The sequence below is a fragment of the Elephas maximus genome, chromosome 6 (genome assembly GCF_024166365.1).
Source record: "Elephas maximus indicus isolate mEleMax1 chromosome 6, mEleMax1 primary haplotype, whole genome shotgun sequence".
NCBI lineage: Eukaryota > Metazoa > Chordata > Mammalia > Proboscidea > Elephantidae > Elephas > Elephas maximus.
The window spans coordinates 129,867,238-129,887,727 of record NC_064824.1 but is presented as its reverse complement, the minus strand read 5'-3'; the positions used below and the strand labels follow the sequence as shown (position 1 = coordinate 129,887,727).

Genomic DNA, 20,490 nt, shown 5'->3' with positions numbered 1-20,490 from the left:
TCCTTTTCTCCTTGTGAGTTCACACTAATTGCTCTCGTAGGCACGAAACGCTCAAGTGAGGCCACAGGAAGGGGGGAGAGGGGGAGTGGACTTCCCAAAGGACTATACATCAAAATATATATCAAATCTAGTCTTACACTGTCCATCTACCACCTGTCTGTCAGTTTATCATACTGTGGTGGCTTGTGTGTTGCTGTGATGCTGGGAGCTACGTCACTGGTATTTCAAATGCCAGCAGGGTCACCCGTGGTGGACAGGTTTCAGTGGAAACTAAGTCCAGACTAAGACAGGCTAGGAAGAAAAGCCTAGTGACTTACTTCTCAAGTATTAGCCAGTGAAAACCTTACAGACCACAACACAACACTGTCTGACTTGCTTGCTTTAGACACATCATCAAAGGGATCCAGGGCGAGGGAGAGATGGATTAGCATAATAGCTGCAATGATGGACTCTAGCACGCCAGCGATGTGAGGATGATGCAGGACCTGCCAACATTTGGTACTGCTGTACATCAGGTCATCATGAGATGGAGTCAATTCAGTGGCAGCTATCTATCTATCCATCTACCTACCTACCTATCTATACTGTCCACATGAATTGAAAGAAAATGTTAATTGCTCGAGATCAATAAGCTAAAGGACATAAAAGTGCCAAGAATAATAAAAGTGGTCTTTGAAGCCATCTTTGGAGCCAGAAGACCAAAGAAGGAACAGTTCTATTGCTTGGATAAGGTGGTATGAGATTAAAACAAGAGGGAGAGGAAACAGAACCATCTGATCAAGGACTCTGGGGTGTCTGTGGTCTACTCTGATCTCCTGAGGCAAAGGTATCCAGGGAGGAGGGCTTGGTGCCAAGACCTAGCCCTTGGGTGGGGAGGTGTTCCCTGCAAGGAGGGGTCTGTGAAGAGCATTAAGCCAGTGAGACATCCATCGAGAAGAATTATCTTTCAACTGCAAAGACGGAAGCCTACAACCAGGAGAGCACAGGAGGATTTAAGTGAGCACAAATTCCAGACTACCCCAGTGTCCTGAGGGAACTTTAGATATAATCACGAGATTGGATGGCAACTTTCAAAGAATCACAGAGAACTGAGAAAGACCTATAGACTGGCGATGAGCAAATAACCTATTTTTCAAAAAAATAAAAAATAGGGTAAATTCTGGAAACCAAGTACCGAGATTGTAACAAGATTTCTGACAATAAGACATACCAGTGAGCATTCTTTGATTCTCTGAACCTTCTGGGCTCTGCCTTCCATTAGTCACAGTGCAAAGAAGCATCACAAATGGTCATTTTTTGCCGCCTACAGGCATATCTGATCCTGGCAACTGATCTACAAGAGTTTAAGCCATCACAATAATTTCCTGCACTTACCGGATGACCTGGTGGCCCTTTGTCTCCCACGGTTCCAGGTGGACCTTGGGGGCCAGGCTTGCCCATAAATCCTTTGTCTCCTTTTATGCCTTTTACGGGACTCCCCGGAGGTCCAGGTGGACCAGGTTCACCTGAATTCATAGAGTTCATCAGTATTGCCAGTGGCGAGCTTGGTGAGTCCCATCGGTGATCATGAACCCTGCCCCTATGGTTACCTCAAACATCCTTTCCCTTGCAGAGTGTGATGGGATTGTAGTCAAGACAGAGTGAGATAATGCCAGTGAAGACCCTGGGCAGGGTAGGAACTGCTTTCTCCCTGATGGAGGTCTGTTAGGGGTCTGTGTCTCCAATGACCTGCCCACTACCTGCCGCATAGCAGCTCAATAAACAGTGGCTGAATGGGCGCATCTCTCTCTTTTAGGCTTGTTAATTAGGTGTCTCCTAATCTTTTCAAGGAGCCCTGGTAGTGCAGTGGTTAAGAGCTTGGCGGGTAACCAAAAGATTGGCAGTTTGAATCTACCAGCTGCTCTTTGGAAACCCTATGGGGCAGTTCTACTTGGTCCTATAGAGTCGCTATGAGTTGGAATCAGCTCGATGGCAATGGGCTTTTGGTTTAATCTTTTCAAACTTCTGCCTCAGGAATACCAACAACTCAACAGCATCTATGTGAGGGCAGGTGGGTCTCGGTGGAATGGAGGTCAGCGGGAAACAGGAGCAATGAGGTTACATGAAGAAAACATTGAAAGCTTCTGATGTCAAATGTCACTTTTGCTCTTTTATCATATTTAAAAGTCAACTCTACCCGGGTTTCCTCTTGAGCCTTGTGGGCCTCGATTCCCTTTTTGGCCAGGGATGATTGCACCTGGGACACCTGGTGGCCCTGGGAATCCTGCTAGGCCAGTGGGTCCTCGTGGCCCGACATCTCCCACTGCCCCTTTCCTGCCAGGCAAGCCAGGCAAGCCTGGGGCTCCCCTGTCTCCTTTTGCTCCTGGAAAAAACAAGATTTGATAAGTTATCATAATGTCCCTATACTTGGAGTTTTAGCTTGTTGTTACTTTTAATAACATAGACACTTCGAGTAAAAGGGTTGAGATTCCTATCTTTTTTAAAAAGAGGCTGACAAATTAAATATAAGTCTGACTAGCTATTTGATCTTGGCAGTCACTTCACCACTCCAAGTCTCAGTTTTCTTATTTTAAAAATAGATACAATACCTGTCTGTGGGTGGACTTGAACCTCCAAACTTTCGGTTGGCAGCAGTGCATGATAACCATTTGTACCAGCCAGGGACTCAAAAAATTTTTTTTTATTGTACTTTAGGTGCAGGTTTACAGAGCAAACTACTTTCTCACTAAACAATTAGTACATGCATTGTTTTGTGACACTGGTTGTCAACCCTACGACACATCAACACTCTCCCCTCCTCGACCCTGGGTTCCGCATTACCAGCTTTCCTGTCCTCTCCTGCCTTCTAGCCCTTGCTCTGGGCTGGTGTACCCCTTTAGTCTCATTTTGTTTTACGGGTCTGTCTAATCTTTGGCCGAAGGGTGACCTCATGAGTGACATCATTACTGAGCTAAAAGGAGGTCTGGGGGCCTTACTCTTCGGGGTTTCTCCAGTCTCTGTCAGACCAGGAAGTATGTTTTTTGTTTTTCTGTGAGTTAGAATTTTATTCTATGTTTTTCTCCATCTCTTTCTGGGACCCTCTATTGTGATCCCTGTCAGAGCAGTCAGTGGTGGTTGCCAGGCAGCATCTAGTTGTGCTGGCCTCAGTCTGGTGGAGGCTGTGGTAGTTGTGGTCCACCAGTCCTTTGGACTAATCTTTCCCTCGTGTCTTTGGCTTTCTTCATTCTCCATTACTCCAGATGGGGTGAGACCACTGGAGTTATCTTAGATGCTGCTCACAAGCTTTTAAAACCTCAGATGCTACTCACCAAAGCAGAATGTGGAACATTTTCTTTATAAACTATGTTATGCCAATTGAGCTATATATTCTTTGAGACCACGGCCAGAGATTCAAAATTCTGAGCTACTGCGTTGAGAGGCAGCTCTGGCCAATTTGAGCTTCTCAGTAACATTGGGCTGCTCTTCGCTGATTCTGGGAGAACATCAGTGACTGAGGCCTTTGCTGGGTGTAGGCCTCCTTTGCTAATGAAATACTCCTACCCATAGGACCCACAGCTGAGAAGGGTCAATAGAAGGTGCCAGCAATTCCCTATTTCTCCTGGCAGATTTCTCCACAAAATACTGAAGAGTGAAAAGAAGTTGTTTATCTTCTAAATGCTGCCAAGAGAAATCCAGACTTGCAGTCGGTCAACAAAGAACTAGCATGTACACACTTTGAATGGCAAGTTCAGTAAATTGCCGTGTCTGAGATGCTGAGTTACTGGGTTTGCTGTTGTTGCTAGGTGCCGTCGAGTTGGTTCTGACTCACAGTGGCCCTATGCACAACAGAACAAAGCACTGTCCAGTCCTGCACCATCCTCACAATCATTGCTGTATTTAACCCCATTGTTGCTGCCACTGTGTCGATCAACGTGCTTGGTCGCTAACCGAAAGGTTGGAGGTTGAAGTCCACCCATAGACATGTAGTATATCTATTTTTAAAATAAGAAAACTGAGACTTGTAGTGATGAAGTGACTTTGCCTAGATCAAACAGCTAGTCAGACCTATATTTTATTTATCAGCCTCTTTTTCAAAAAGATCATGTGTCAATCCAGGGTTACTGGGTAACCCATAATAAAAAATGGCATAAATCACAAGCTGGGTGTGTGGGTTGGAATCAGACCTATAAAGATACCAAGGTGGTAAAGAATTATTATTGTCTCTTAGAATGGCAGGAAGGGCTGCACCTTGAGATGTCATCAATTCCAGCTTCCTACTTTTAGGAAGCGATAAATTTAAACCACACTAACAACAAAAAGTAAATGAGAATCCTATTTACTTCTAAATGCTTTCACAGAAGACAATTCCAAAATTGAATCACAGTTTCTAATTTGTTCAGTTTGTTGTGGAGATAATAAATAAGACTTGTAAAGCAAATACTCAGAATATACAAAAAAACCCGTTGCCATTGAGTCGATTCCGACTCATAATGACCCTATAGGACAGCACAGAACTGTTCCATAGGGTTTCCAAGGAGCAGCTGGTGGATTCGAACTACTGACCTTTTGGTTAGCAGCTGAGCTCTTTACCACTGTGCCACCAGGGCTCCCCTAAAAATATAAACACCCTCTGTTACCACTGCTGATGTCAGATAGATCCTGCCTGAGAGCAGAAAATACCAGAAAGATGTTTACTTGTGTTTTACCGACTATGCTAAGGCATTTGACTGTGAGGATCATAACAAATTATGGACAACATTTTGGAGAATCGGAATTCTGGAACACTTAATTGTGCTCATGAAGAATCTGTACATGGATGAAGGGGCAGTTGTTTAAACAGAACGAGGGGATACCTAGTGGTTTAAAGTCAAGAAAGGTGTGTGTCAGGATTGTACCCTTTCACCACACCTATTCAATCTGTATGTTGAGCAAATAATCCGAGAAACTGAACTATATGAAGAAGAATGCAGCAACAGGCTTGGAGAAAGACTTATTAACAACCTGTGTCATAAAGATGACACAACCTTGCTTTCTGAAAATGAAGCACTCACTGATGAAGATCAAAGACCATAGCCTTCAGTATGGATTACACCTCAACAAAAAGAAAATAAAAATCCTTACAACTGGACTGATCAGCAACATTATGAAAAACGGAGAAAAGATTGAGGTTGTCAAGGATTTCATTTTACTTGGATCCATGATCAATACCCACAAAAGCAGCAGCCAAGAAATCGAAAGACGCACTGCAGTGGGCAAATCTGCTGCAAAAGTCCTCTTTAAAGTGTTGAAAAGCAAAGATGTCACCTTGAGGACTAAGGTTCGCCTGACCCAAGCCATGGTGTTTTCAATTGCCTCATATGCATTCGAAAGCTGGACAATGGATAAGGAAAACCAAAGAAGAATTGACACCTTTGAATTGTGGTGTTGGTGAAGAATATTGGATATACCATGGACTGCCAAAAGTATGAATAAATCTATCTTGGAAGAAGTACAACTAGAATGCTCCTTAGAAGCAAGGATGGCAAGACTACATCTCACATACTTTGGACATGTTATCAGCAGGGATCAGTCCCTGGAGAAGCACATCATGCTTGATAAAGTAGGGGGTCGGAGAAAAAGAAGAAGACCCTCAACAAGATGAATTGACATCGTGGCAGCAACAATGGATTCAAGCATAACAACAATTGTGACTATGGAGCAGGACCAGGCAGCGTTTCGTTCTGTTGTGCATGGGGTCCCTATGAGTCGGTATCGACCTGATGGCACCTGACAACCAAACAACAACAATATTACCATTGGGCTTCTTTAATTTAATCTGTTAAGTCTATTTTATTTATTTATTTATTATTATTGTATTTTAGATGAAGGTTACAGAACTAGCTTCTCATTAAACAAATAGTACACATATTGTTTTACAACATTGATTAACAACCCCATGACATGTCAACACTCTCCCTTTTCAACCTTGGGTTCCCTGTTACCAACTTTCCTGTCCCCTCCTGCCTTCTAGTCCTTGCCCCTGGGCTGGCCTGCCCCTTTAGTCTCGTTTTGTTTTATGGGCCTGTCTAATCTTTGGCTTTCCCAGTATTGTGTATTGTCTTACCCTTCACCTAAGTTACCACTTATCTATTGTCTATTTAGTATTTTTCCATCCTCATCCCTCCCCTCCCTCATAACCATCAAAGATTGTTCTTTTTGTGTGTAAACCTTTTCATGAGTTTTTATAGTAGTAGTCTCCTACAATATTTGTCCTTTTGTGATTGACTTATTTCATTCAACATAATGCCCTCCAGATTCAACCATGTTGTGAGATGCTTCAGATTCGTCAGTGTTCTTTATTGTTGTGTACTACTCTATTGTGTGTATGTACCACAGTTTGTTTACGCATTCATCTGTTGATGGGCATCCGGTTTTTTCTGTCTTAGTCATCTAGTGCTGCCGTAACAGAAATACCACAGGTGGATGGCTTTAACAAACAGAAGTTTATTCTCTCACAGTCTAGTAGGCTAGGAAATCCAAATCCAGGGCATCAGCTCCAGGGAAAGGCTTTCTCTCTCTATCGTCTCTGGAGGAAGGCCCTTGTGATGCATCAGTCTTCCCTGGGTCTGGGAGCATCTCAGTGCAGGAACCTCAGGTCCAAAGGACAGGCTCTGCTCCCAACACTGCTTTGTTGGTAGTATGAGGTCCCCATGTCTTTTTGCTTGCTTCTCTCTTTTATATCTCAAAACAGATTGGCTTAAAACACTATCTAAACTTATAGATCTCATCAATATAACTGCCACTAATCCATCTCATTACATCATAGTGATAGGATTTACAACACATAGGGAAATTGCATCAGATGACAAAATGGTAGACGATCATACAGTACCAAGAATCATGACCTAGCCAAGTTGACAGATATTTTGGGGGGACGCAATTCAATCCATGACACCATCTGTTTGCTATTGTGAACAATGCTGCACTGAACATAGTGTGTGCATACGTCTATTTGTGTGACAACTCTTACTTCTCGAGGATGTATTCCTAGGAGCAGGATTGCTGGGTCATATGGTATTTCTATTTCTAGCTTTCTAAGGAAGTGCCCTATCGTTTTCCAAAATGGTTGTATCATTTCGCAGTCCCTCCAGCAGTGCCTAAGATTTCCAATCTCTCTACAGCCTATCCAGGATTTGTTATTTTCTGTTTTTTTGATTCGTGCCAGTAATGCTGGGGTGAGATGGTGTCATTGTGGTTTTGATTTGCATTTTTTTATTGGCTAGTGATTGCAAACATTTCCTCATGTATCTGTTAGCTTCGTGAAAGTCTTCTTTGGTGAAGTGTCTGTTCATTTCCTCTGCCCATTTTTTAACTGGATTGTCTTTTTGTTGCAGAGGTATTGGACTTTCCTGTAGATTTTAGAGATTAGATTTTTGCTGGATTTGTCACAGCCCCCAATTTTTTTTCCCAGTCTGTAGGTTCTCTTTATACTCTTTTGATGAGCCTAAGTGTTTAATTTTTAGAAGATCCCAGTTATCTAGCTTATCTTCTGGAGTTTGTGTGTTGTTAGTTATGGTTTGTATCCTGTTAATGCCATTTACAAGGGCCTCTAGCGTTGATCCTATTTTTTCTTCTATGATCATTATCATTTTTCGTTTTGTATTTAGGTCTTTGATACATTTTGAATTAGTTTTTTGTGATGGTGTGAGGTATGGGTCCTGCTGCATTTTTTTTGCAGATGAACATCCAGTTTTGCCAGCATCATTTGTTAAAAAGACTGTCTTTTCCCCATCTGATGGACTTTTGGGCCCCTTTGAAGAGCAGTTGACCATACGTGGATGGATTCACATCTGGATTTTCAATTCTGTTCTATTGGTCAATGTATCTGTTGTTGTACCAGTACCAGGCTGTTTTGAGTACTGTAGCTATGTAGTAGGTTCTGAGGTCACATAGTGCAAGTCCTCCTACTTTTCTCTTCTTCTTCAATAGTGTTTTACTTATCTGGGGCCTCTTCCCTTTCCATATAAAGTTAATGATTAGTTTTTCCATCTCTTTAAAGAATGCTGTTGGTATTTGGATCGGACTGGATTGTATTTGTAGATTGCTTTGGGTAGAATTGACATTTTCACAATGTTGAGTCTACCTATCCATGAGCATGGTATGTTTTTCCATTTTTGTAGATGTCTTTTAGTTTCTTGCAGTAGTATTTTGTAGTTTTCTTTGTATAGGTCTTTGACATCCCTGGTTAGATTTATTTCTAAGTATTTTATTTTTTTAGGGGCTATTATAAATGGTATTGTTTTCCTGATTTCCTTTTCATTTTTCTATTTATTGGTGTATAGGAATCCAACTGATTTTTGTACGTTTATCTTGAATGCTGCTTCTCCACTGAATCTATTAGTTTCAGTAGTTTTCTTGTGGAGTCTCTTGGGTTTTCTATTTTTTTTTATGTATAGTATATCATCTGCAAATAACGACAGTTTTACATCTTCCTTACCAATTTAGATGCCATTTATTTCTTCTTTCTTGTTTTATTGCTCTAGCTAGGACTACCAGAACAATATTAAATAGGAGTAGTGATAAAGGGCATCCTTGTCTTGTTCCTGTTCTCAAGGGAAATGTTTTCAGTCTCTGTCCATTAAGAATGATGTTGGTTGTTGGTTTTGTATAGATCCCCTTTATTATTACGTATATAAAAAAAATAGATCCCCTTTATTATTATGTTGAGGAATTTCCCTTCTATACCTATTTTATTAAGAGTTTTTATCAGGAATAGCTGTTGGACTTTGTCGAATGCCTTTGCTGCATCGACTGAAATGATTATGTGTTTCTTTTATTTATCTTATTTATGTGGTAGATTACTTTGATTGATTTTCTAATGTTGAATCATCCCTTGCATACCTGGTATGCATCCCACTTGGTTGTGGTGTATTATTTTTTTGATATGATGCTGAATTCTATTGGCTAGAATTTTGTCGAGAATTTTTGCATCTATACTCATGAGAGATATTGGTCTGTAGTTTTCTTTTTTTGTGGTGTTTTTGTCTGGTTTTGGTATTAGGGTTATGCTGGCTTTGTAGCATGAATTTGGAAGTATCCCTTCTTTTTCTATGTTCTGAAATAGTTTGAGGAGTACTGGTTTAAGCTCTTTTCTGAATGTTTGGTAGAATTCTCCAGTGATGCCATCTAGGACAGGGCTTTTTTTTTTTTTTTTAGTTGGGAGGTTTTTTTTTTTTTTTTTTTTTAATTACCTTTTTAATCTCTTCTCTGGTTATGGGACTGTTCAGATTCTCAACATCATTTTGTGTTAGTCTGAGTAGGTAGTGTGTTTCTAGAAATTTGTCCATTTCCTCTAGGTTTTCAAATTTGCTGGAGTATAGTTTTTCATAGTACTCTGTCATGATCCTTTTTATTTCAGTTGGGTCTGTTGTAATGTCCCCCATTTCATTTCTTATTTGGGTTATTTGTGTCCTCTCCCGTTTTTCTTTTGTCAGTTTGGCCAGTGGTTTGTGGATTTTGTTGATCATTTCAAAGAACCAACTACTGGTTTTGCTGATTCTTTCCACTGTTTTTTTCTATTCTCTATTTCATTTATTTCTGCTCTGATCTTTATTATTTCCTTTCTTCTGGTGGCTGCAGGCTTCTTTTGCTGTTCTCTATTTGTTAGAGTTGTGTAGCTAATGTTTTGATTTTGTCCCTTTCTTTCTTTTTTGATATATGCATCTATTGCTATAAATTGACCTCTGACCACTCCTTTGCTGTGTCCCAAAGGTTTTGGAATGATGTGTTTTCATTCTTATTTGATTCTAGGAATTTTTTGATTCTACCTTTGAATTCTTCTATTACACAGCAGTTTTTAAGCACGGTGTTATTCAGTTTCCATATAATTGATTTTTTTCCTTGCTCTTCTTGTTGTTAATTTCTGTTTTGATAGTATTGTGATCAGAGAAGATATTTTATATTATCTCAATGTTTTGGATTTTGTTGAGGGTTGCTCTGTGGCCTAAGATGAAGTCTATTCTAGAGAATGTTCCATGAGTATTGGAAAAGAATGCATATTTTGCAGCTGTTGGGTGGAGTGTTCTACGTATACCTGTGAGGTCAGGTTGGCTGATTGTCACCTTTTGATCTCCTGTATCTTTGTTAAGTTTCTTTCTAGAAGTTCTGTCCTTTCCTGAGAGTGGTGTGTTGAAGTCTCCTACTATTATTGCGGAACTGTCAATTTCTCTTTTCAGTGCTGTCACAGTTTGTGTATTTTGGAGCCCTGTCATTGGATGTGTAGATGTTTATTATGGTTAAGTCTTCACGATAGATTGTCCCTTTAATCATTATATAATGCCCTTCTTTGTCTTTTATGGTGGATTTTGTTTTAAAGTCTGTCTTATCTTAGATTAATACTGCCACTCCTGCTCTTTTCTGGTAGCTGTTTGCTTGATATATTTTTTCATCCTTTGCTCTTTAATAAATTTATGTCTTTGTTTCTAAGGTGTGTCTCTTGTAGACAGCGTATTGATGGATCCTGATTTTTTATCCTTTCTGTCACTCTCTCTTTGTGGGTGCATTTAAGCCATATATGTTCAGTGTAATTATTGACAGGTGTGAGTTTTGTTTTTTTGGGTGAGTTTATTGCTGTCATTTTGTAGTGCTTTTTTTGTGGTGCTGATGTTTACTTTGTTTCTCTTACTCTCCTGGCCTGAATTTCTTCCATTTGCGGTTTTTCATTTCTTTTGTTTTTGTAGATTTTGTGTTTAATGAGACTTTATGTTTCTTCTTTTTTATTTTGATGAGTAGGTTTGTTAACTTTCTCTGTGGTTACCTTGAAATTTATCCTTATCTTCCTAAGTTTGAACCAGTCTTATTACTTGGTATCGCCTTGCCTTCGTTTATTCCCTCTTTTATTGTTCTGACATTGTTATTTACAGATTAGCCTCTCTGGTTCCCTGTTGTAAATCTTTTAGTTTTGATTAATCCTTGAGAGTTCATTACCTAGGTTAGATTCTGGCTGATGTGGTCTTGTGTCCTAGTTTCAGGCTATCATCTGATGTTTTTTGTTCTCAAACCAAAGGACTCCCTTTAATAATTCTTGTAAGTTTGGTTTAGTTTTCACATATTCCCTTAATTTCTGTTTATCTGGAAAAGTCCTGATTTCACTATCACATTTCAGCTAATGTTTTGCAGTATATATTATTCTTGGTTGGCAATTTTTTTTCAAGGTTTTATATATGTCATCCCATTGCCTTCTTGCCTGCATGGTTTCTGCCAAGTAATCATAGCTTTGTCTTATTGTTTCCCATCTGTATGTAACTATTTGTTTTCTCAAGCTGCTCTAAGTATTCTTTATCTTTGGTTTTAGCAAGTGTGATTATGATGTGCCTTGGTGATTTTCTATTGGGGGTCTATCCTATTTGGGGTTTATTAAGCTTCTCGTATGGTCAACTTTTCATTTTTCATTACATTAGGGAAGTTTTCTGCCAGCAATTCTTCAATGATCCTCTCTGTGTTTTCCATTTTCTCTCCCTGTTCTGGAAATCTGATCACTCGTGAATTTTTGCTTTTGATTGTATCCCACATCATTCTCAGGGTTTCTTCATTTTTCTTTGTTCTTTTCTCTGACTTTTCCTCAAACAAAATGGTATCCAAGTATTTCTCTTCAATTTGTTGATCGTGTCTTCCATTGTTTCAAACCTGCTCCTCAGCCTTTCTATGACACTGTCCATTTCTGAAATCTTTCTGTTTTTTTTCCTTTTTATTTCTAATTGCTGTTTTTGTATGATTTCTATTTGTGAATTTATTTTGACATTTTGTTCCTGTATTATTTTCCTGAATTCTTTTGTTGTTTTGTCTTTTCCATGATGTTGTCTGCCTTTTCCATGATTGTCAATTTTTTACAAGCAATTGAGCAAAGAAAAAAAATTCCCAAGGGGCACAAGTGGTGTGGTGATGCAGACTGGGGAAGTGACTCCTCAGTGGCATGGCACTGCACAGCCCACCTAGAAGGAGAAGAGATGGCACATGGGGCCAGGTGTTCAGGAGAAAAGAAGGGAAAGATGGTAGAGAGAGACAAGAAATCAAGAAAAAAAAAAATTCCCAAGGGACCCCACTGGCTTGGCAGCGTGGACCAAGCAAGTGGTTCCCAAGCCACTAGGCAATGCACAGCCTGTCTAGAAGGGGCTGAGAGGGCACACAGCACCAGGTATTCACGAGACAGGAAAAGAAGGAAAGTAGAGAGAGACGAGAAACTGAGAAATGAAGAAAAACAAAAATGAAAAACAAAGAAACAAACAAAAATACCCTCAGGGATCTCACTGGTGTGGTGGTATAGACCTGGGAAGCGGTTCCCCAGTGTACCTGTACCGGCACTTCACAGACTGTCAAGAAGAAGCAGAGATGGCACACAGAGCCAAGTGTTCAAGAGAATGGAGGGGAAGGAGGTGAGAGAGAGAGAGAGAGAAGAAACCAAAAGAGGCTGAAAAAAGCAACAAAAAAAATGGCACTGAAAGAGCTGGCTGGTGTGGACAAGGTGAATTCAAGGGGCATGGAGTCAACGCCTCCACAGGCGAGCCAGGAAGCGGCAGAGGCCAAGCAGGGGGAAGAAGGGTGGGGGGTGGGAAAGTGTGCATTGCTGGTTACCAGGTTCCCTGACTCCTGCTGGGAGCTCTGTAAAACTACCCTTCTATACTCTCTGTTCACTGATCTCAGGGGCTGAGAAGTCCAAGATAGCAAATCTGAGCCACATTAGCTGAAATAGGGGGCCTCCACTCTGAATCTCTCCCTGCTTTTTGTTCTTTGTCAGTTTCTTATTCCAGTTGGTGCTTGGTTGAGTTCTTTATCTCTTCATTTGATGCTTAGTGTTCCAAGACTGACATTTGTCTCTGTTTTACCTAGTTTTTCAGGTCTTTGCTGTGGAGGGATGGTGTGGTGCTTCTGTCTATAGCATCATGTTGGCCCCCTCAGTTAAGTCTATTTTATATGTCAGGCATGTTAAAGTAGATTCTGTCCTTGACATTGCACATCATTGGGTTTAGGGAAGAGGAACTCACCTTTAGCTCCAGGGTTTCCTTTTGGACCAGAAAGTACCCCCAGCAAACCTGAAAGAGAAAGTTTTGGTGTATGAACATTTATGGTTTGTACATGGTTAATTTCATCATATACATATAACGTATCTGCTTATATTTCATTCTGGTGATAGAAGTGAGTTTTAACTATCACACCCCAAGAACATGTTTAACATCATCAGTTCTATCAGAGAAGAATCTTTAGAGAAGTTAAGAGTTACAATGTCACTAATTATTCTACCCAAAAGAAAACTAGCAGATCAATGATGATGAGCATATTGTACCCATTTCTCCTTTTTCTCCAGGTGGACCAGGAATTCCATCATGTCCTTGGTTACCTCTTACACCCATCAGTCCAGGAGATCCTGGGAATCCTGGAGGGCCTTAAAAAAATACATGGCATTCAAAGACAGGACTTAATTCCTACCAAAGATCTAATGTGAAAACCAAAGAGACACGTTCGACTTAGTTAAAGGTGTTAATGGGTCCTTGGGTGGTGCAAGTGGTTGAGATGGGCTGCTAACCTAAGGGTTGATGGTTGAAACCCACCCAGTGGCTCTGTAGAAGAAAGGCCTGGCAATCTGCTTCCATAAAGATTGGAGTCAAGAAAACACTATGGAGCAGTTTTATTCTGTATCACATTGGGTTGCCATGAGTTGGAACTGACTTGATGACAATGAGTTTTGTTTGCTTGTTTTGTAGTTATATGAATCCAAGTCTATAGTGAAAGACATCAACAGATTGATATTACCACAAGGATTATCACTTTGGAATGTTTAGGTGGGCAGATATTTGCATTAGGTAAATATAAATACTTAACCTGACTTTTCTGAATTTTTTTTCCCTAGGCGCAGAGTGAATGGGAGCAACCTCGTAAAGAGCAGTTGTTGCTCAGAACTAGAGACATACAAAGATCCCAGTCCCAGGGGAAAATGTGCCTCTTTCATGGAAGGGAAATAGAGAAAGTACAAAATGAAACCTGGGAGGCCTTTCATTCCTGGAGAGCCAGGGAAGCCTTTGATTCCTTTAAACCCCAAATCACCATCAGGACCTGGCTTTCCTATAAATGAAGAGACATGGGAGGAATAAAAAAAAAAAAAAAAAATACCATGGATTGAATGAACACAATAATTGATATGGTCAGTTTTTACAGTCAACTGTGCTCAAAGACATGCTCTTGCTGTTGGTCACCCATGCATTTGTCCAGGCTGCTATTTCTCTGGAGAACCACAGCAGAGACATGTCATATCATTAACAAAGATTTGTGGGTGTCAACCAGAAGGACTGCTCCCAGTATCTAACCTACTGTTTATATTGGGAGTTCACAACAAAGCCATTAAGCCTTTTCAGTATTTGAACAGACAGTTTAAATATTACCTTTCAGTAAATGACCTGAAGCTGCAACCCAGAGGCTTAGCAATTGGTTTTAATAAAACGAAATGAAAACTTAAATCCCAATTATAAGCTAATAAGAAAGAAAGCCAACAATCAACACTGAAATAGGCCAGAAAAGAAGGTTTAGAACAACATCATAAGATTTTTAAAGAGAATCTTGCTGGGAATATAATATTAATAGAGATCTATACAGTTCCTGCCCTCATGAAACTTCAGAGACCAGTGAGGAGATAGATACCGAATCATCACACACGTATACTTACAAATTGTGATAGCTAACTGGGGGGTAAGACAAAAATGATTAGATCAAATGAATATATGTTCTACAAGTATTAACTAACATTTTGTGTCTTTAGGCTGATTTCACTGAAGCACTTTAGAAGTTTTGTGCGTGGGAGCAGGTTTTTAGATTTCAGTCCACCAGGTGCGCTGATCAATAAAATGAAGCTCCCCCTGATTTAATTCACTCTTTCTCAGTCTTAGAAGTTGAAGATCAAAGTTGAATAAAAACGATTTTAGTACAAAAGCATAAATGTTTACTGAGGTAATTCAAGGAGGCATTAAATGCTTCCAGCTTTCAAAACTGTCAAGCCAAAGCTCACCTGGGAGGCCAGGGCTCCCGGAACTTCCAGGGATGCCCTCAGGTCCAGCAGGCCCTGAATGTCCAGGTGGGCCAGGTGGCCCTCTTTCTCCTTTCTTTCCCATGTCACCTGGCAAACCTGGATCCCCCTTAAATTCAGACAAACATCTTTAAAATTCTTGTGTTAGCAGATATGTGATTAGAATTCAGTGTAAATTATGTTTTACTTGTCCCACCATTCATTTATTTATTCACTGGGCAATTCATATTAAATGTCTGCTGTGTGCCTGCATGAAAACCCTGGTGGTGTAGTAGTTAAGAATTTGGCTGCTAACCAAAAGATCAGCAGTTCAAATCCACCAGCCACTCCTTGGAAACCTTATGGAGCAGTTCTATTCTATCCTGTAGAGTTGCTATGAGTCAGAATCAACTTGATGGCAATAGGTTTGGTTTTTTTTTTTTTATGTGCCTGCACTGGCTAGTAACAATTTCTTCTGGTGGTCACCTATGAAATCTCTAAATCGAGATGAAAACATTAATCAACTGAATGCAAAATCAATCAGGATTCCTCATTTAGAAAAGACCTCTGTGGAAAGAGCCTCTCCTTGGTTTTCTGAAGACCTAATCTAAAAATAAATAAAGGGTAAAGAAATTTGTGCTCCAAGAAGTAAAACGTTGCCTTCTTGGGTCTGTGTGGCCTTAAAATTTGTTTATTTCTTGTTGTTTTAGCAATGGCTGTTGGAGAACATGGCTGGTAGAAATCTAGGAAAGGTAGTATTTTATTGGCTCAAAAAAGAGACAAAGTCCCTTAAGCAACAGTTTTAATATATATATTTTCAGTCATATACTCTTTTGTAAGTTGGATGAAAAATAATAGATTCTCCCTCTCCAAAAATATGCATTCAAACATTCTGCATACAATTTCAGGAGATTAATGGGCACCTTGGGTCTCACGGACTCCTCCAGAGGTTCATGGACTTCTCCAGAGGTTCAAGTACTGAAATTACAGAGGAAGGCTGGAAGGAGAGAAACGTAAAAAAAGCAACCGAGTCTGCTGAAATTACGTGGTCGCTTCTTGGTACAATACTCTTTTGAGGGCATTGACATCAAACCTCTAACAGCACGAACAGCGGACATTGAAACAAGACAATGATCTTCCGTGTAATGGAATGAAAATACTTAAAATTCTAAAACAACTAAGAAAGACAAATGTATATATCTTCGATTCTGTCTGCTCTTTAAAGATGCACTAAAGTTATTTTATATCTTTTATTAGATTCTAATGAGATAAGTATTTTTGATCACAATGTTTGGAAATTTATTTTTTTAAGTGTGTGTGAGATGAGTCTAGGGCAGGGACTGGTCACTTTGTATTATGAGAACAAACACTGCCCTCTCAGATTGGGTGGGCATGTGATCCTTGCTACCTACTGGTGGCACACTTAAATTGAAGGAACAGTTATGAGCAATTTCTTGGGGGTTGAACGTGGGGGGTGGGTGGAGTCAGAAGATGAAAGCCATGGGATAGCCAGGCTTCTTCCATTATGGATATAGGATTAAAACAACTGAATACACAGCAATATCTAATACCAAAAACCAAACTTGCTGCTGTCAAGCCAAATCCAACTCACAGTGACCCTATAGGACAGAGGAGAACTGCCCCATCGAGTTCCCAAGGAGTGCCTGGTGAATTCAAACTGCTGACCTTTTAGTTAGCAGTAGCTGTTAGCCACTACGCCAGCAGGGTTTCTTAATTTCCTCTACCTACACTCAATCTGGATACTTGCTGATATTTACGGGGGTGTATCCCACCATCAAGGATACCTGGTGGCGCACTGGATAAGAGCCCAACTGCTAACCAAAAGGTCAGCAGTTCCAATCCACCAGCCACTCCTTGGAGACCCTATGAGGCAGCTCTACTATGTCCTATAGGGTTGCTATGAGCTGGAATTGACTCATGACAATGGGTTTATCCCACCATCAAGGGCCCTGGTGGTGCAGTGATTAAAGTACTGAGCTGCTAACTAAAAGGTCGGCAGTTCAAACTCACCAGCTGCTCCATAGGACAAAGATGTGGCAGTCTGCTTCTGTAAAGATTTATGTCCTTGGAAACCCAACGGGGGCAGTTCTACTCTGTCCTATAGGGTTGCTAAGTGCTGGAATTGACTCAACGGCAACAGTTTGGTTTGGATTTTGGTATCCCACCATCAAAACATGAGTATTTCCGTGGCCTATACCTTTGGTCCCTTTGGTCCTGGCCTTGCATCTTCTGAATAACCTGGATCTCCCTTATCTCCTTGGAGACCATGAATGCCTGGGAGGCCTGGTCGTCCAGCTAGCCCTGGGAATCCCAAACTTCCTCTCATTCCTTTAGAACCTGAAATTAGGAGAGAAATCAGATAAAATAGCTAAACATGGGGATCTCGAGCTGTTCTTTTTCTGACCTTTGCATAAAGCACCCTTCTCCCAAGAAGCTGGTTCTTCAGAGTCACAAAATACATCAGGTAGTTATAATGGATGATTTTTACACAAGTATTTATTCTCTTTCGCTCATGTTGTAGCTGCATGTAGTGCATTTGTCTAAAAGCAAATTGGACTGTTTCACAGACTTTCTAACCAACTGGAACACCAAAACAACAAATAACAAATGAACAACACAAAATCCAGAACTGTGACCTATCATGAGCTTGTAGACTCATAACAAGACCTTATGCATCACCTGGCATTCCCATGCTCCCCACGCTTCCTGGCACACCACGTGGTCCTGGTTCTCCGGGATTCCCAATGCTGCCTGGGTCTCCTCTGGGGCCTTGAGAATAAATACATCATCATACAAATGGCACAGTTCCTGGACATAAGAGGTGCTCAATATTTGTTGCTTGCATGATGAAAGAATACAGAGCAGCCATATCACTTTGTTTAGCTGCCCTGTTGCCTTCAGATAAGGGGTTGGGAATCCAGAAAATGTAAAATCAGAGAAAAGTTAGATTCTTATTGGCAGGCTTGAATTTCAACCATAAACTCATCCTGCAACCCACGCCAGCAGAAAAGAAAGGCTCTTGCTATCGAACAGTAATATACAGTGAAATCTGTGAGAGCCAGAATGGACGGGACTGCCTTGTTTTTCTGGGTCTCAAAAGCTTTCCACCTTTGACAGGGTACAGTTATACTACTTTTCTGTTGCTCATTTTAGTGGAAAATATTTGCATTTTCCTTCTATTTCAGATTTCCACCTTACACAGGTTCCAGCCTCAGGGTTTACTGTATTTCCAACTACAATACTGAAGTTTTACTGTCATGTAATGTGTTTTGTTACTAAGGTGGTCATATAAATAGGGGTACTTCCACCCAGGTGTGCCTAAGAAACTCTATGGGGCAGTTCTACTCTGTCCTATAGGGTCACTGTAAGTTGGAATCAACTCACCCGCAATTTTTTTTTTTAATTATTAAGAAAAATTACTTTGCAAATGTAATTACTTGTTGAAAAACAAAACAAACAAGAGGCAAATTTGAAAACCCCTGTAGCGATATCTAATTTTCTTCTCTGAAAATATTGCAATAAATTAAAATTCACAATATAGAGTCATTTCAAAATAAAATTTTGAATAAAAACTGGAACTTCATGTAGATTAAAAATTAGATCATATTTTCTAGTTAATACTGGGCGACTGTATTAAATGGAACCCTGGTGGCGCAGTGGTTAAGAGACTGGCTGCTAACCAAAAATCGGCAGTTCGAATTTATCAGCTGCTCCTTGGAAAACTCTCTGGGGCACTTCTACTCTGTCCTATAGAGTCACTAAGAGTCAGAATCAACTCAATGACTACAGATTACAGGTGACATTAAACACCTCCATTTTGGTTTAATTCAAAAGCAACTTTCTGTGGGAACACTATAGATACATAATTCATATTCAACCCAATAAATCCATAAACAAGTTTTTATTACATTTAGATCTTGAACAAATTATAGCATGATACAGCTATTAGAGAAATATCACTTATTCATACCTGGTGGCCCCAGTGGTCCTGGCAGCCCTTTGAGACCTTCTAAACCTGGTAACCCTGGAATACCTGTGTTTCCTTTCTGACCCGGGTTTCCTGCAAATCCTAAAGTTAAAAACCACAGGTTAGAGTTTTACGAGACTCATCCCCTCCTAGTGAAAACTAGATAGGACATTTCTGCAGTAAAGCATAACATATTTTTAAGAGCATGGGCAAATGTGGATTTTTATCTTTTTTTTTTAAAGGGGATTAAACGAGATAGTATGTGCCTGGCATAATTTAGTCCTCAATGAACACTAGTTACTGTTGTAATAATATCTACCCTTTAAAGCAACATTTTTTAAAATTAGCAGCTGTTAAGTACAGTTTCACTTTTTTAGTAAAGATAGATTACTCTATGATACTACTTTTGTCTAGACTATTCCATCCTCAATCCATTTACTAAAACTATCATTTATTCAGTAACTACTATATGGTAGATATTGCTTTCTCTTGTTTATTTAATCTTCAAGCAATCTCAGCCTGTTCTTGCTGTCGAGTCAATTCTGACCCCATGTGTACTGCTCCATAGGGTTTTCAAGGCTGAGACCTTTCAGAAGCAGGTTGACAAGCCTGTCCTCTGAGGGTATGTTTGAACCACTAACCTATTGTCTAATAGTCGAGCACTTAACTGTTTTCATCATCCAGGGACTCCTGAATCTCTATTACCTACAGGGTAAGTTACAAACTCCCTTGGGTGGCAGTTGAAGCATTCTACAATCTGTCTATGGCCTGGCTTTGTGCCTTTTCTCAAGCAGATTCACTTCCCTTGGCTGTTTTCCTGCTCATATACTTATTCACTCATTCACATACGAATTGAATATCTAACAGACAAGTCTTGCTCTAGGCACTGGAGATATGAAGATAAATAAGTCATGCTCCCTATTCCTAAGTTGCTTCGAGTGTAAACAAGGAGACAACCAAGTACACAGACAATCACTGCCCAGTGTAGTAAGTTCTCTAATAGATTTGGGCACAGTATGCTACAGGGAAGAGCTTCTGGAAGGGGGGATTCCTTTTAGCTCAATCTTGAAGACCATGCGGGAATTGGTTGGGTTGAGAAAGCATAGAATGCAACAGGATTCTCAGACAAGGAAAGAGCATGTGCAGAATGGTGAGTGGCTAGTGATTAGATCGTTCTTTCATAACCTTTGTTCTTTCCATTCATGTCATTTATAGCAATCTAAAAATAGATATTGTTAAACATGGCATTTGCTTCAATTTTTTAGGGGTCAGCAAACTGCAGCCTGCAGGCCAAATCTGGCCTGGTTTTACATGGCTTGAGAGCTAAGGGGGGCCCTGGTGGTGCAGTGGTTAAGAGCTCGGCTGCGAACCAAAAAAGATCAGCAGTTCAAATCTAATCTACCAGCCACTCCTTGGAAACCCTATGGGGCAGTTCTACTCTGTCCTATAGGGTGGATATGAATCAACTCTGTGGCAACGGGTTGAGAGCTAAGGG

At 40.3% G+C, this 20,490-nt stretch overlaps 1 protein-coding gene across 1 annotated transcript in view; it reads right to left on the bottom strand.

The window, feature by feature from the left end:
- The window catches only part of COL4A3 (collagen type IV alpha 3 chain), a 163,207-nt gene that overhangs the window by 13,229 nt on the left and 129,488 nt on the right, over positions 1 to 20,490 (bottom strand). Inside the window, exons 35-43 of the mRNA XM_049888346.1 lie at positions 18,999 to 19,097; positions 17,708 to 17,797; positions 17,226 to 17,365; positions 15,011 to 15,137; positions 13,993 to 14,073; positions 13,298 to 13,396; positions 12,999 to 13,046; positions 2,177 to 2,362; positions 1,375 to 1,505 (exon numbers count right to left, since the gene is read on the bottom strand). Coding sequence (XP_049744303.1) covers positions 1,375 to 1,505; positions 2,177 to 2,362; positions 12,999 to 13,046; positions 13,298 to 13,396; positions 13,993 to 14,073; positions 15,011 to 15,137; positions 17,226 to 17,365; positions 17,708 to 17,797; positions 18,999 to 19,097 — 1,001 coding nt within the window. The remainder of the gene's footprint in view (positions 1 to 1,374; positions 1,506 to 2,176; positions 2,363 to 12,998; positions 13,047 to 13,297; positions 13,397 to 13,992; positions 14,074 to 15,010; positions 15,138 to 17,225; positions 17,366 to 17,707; positions 17,798 to 18,998; positions 19,098 to 20,490) is intronic.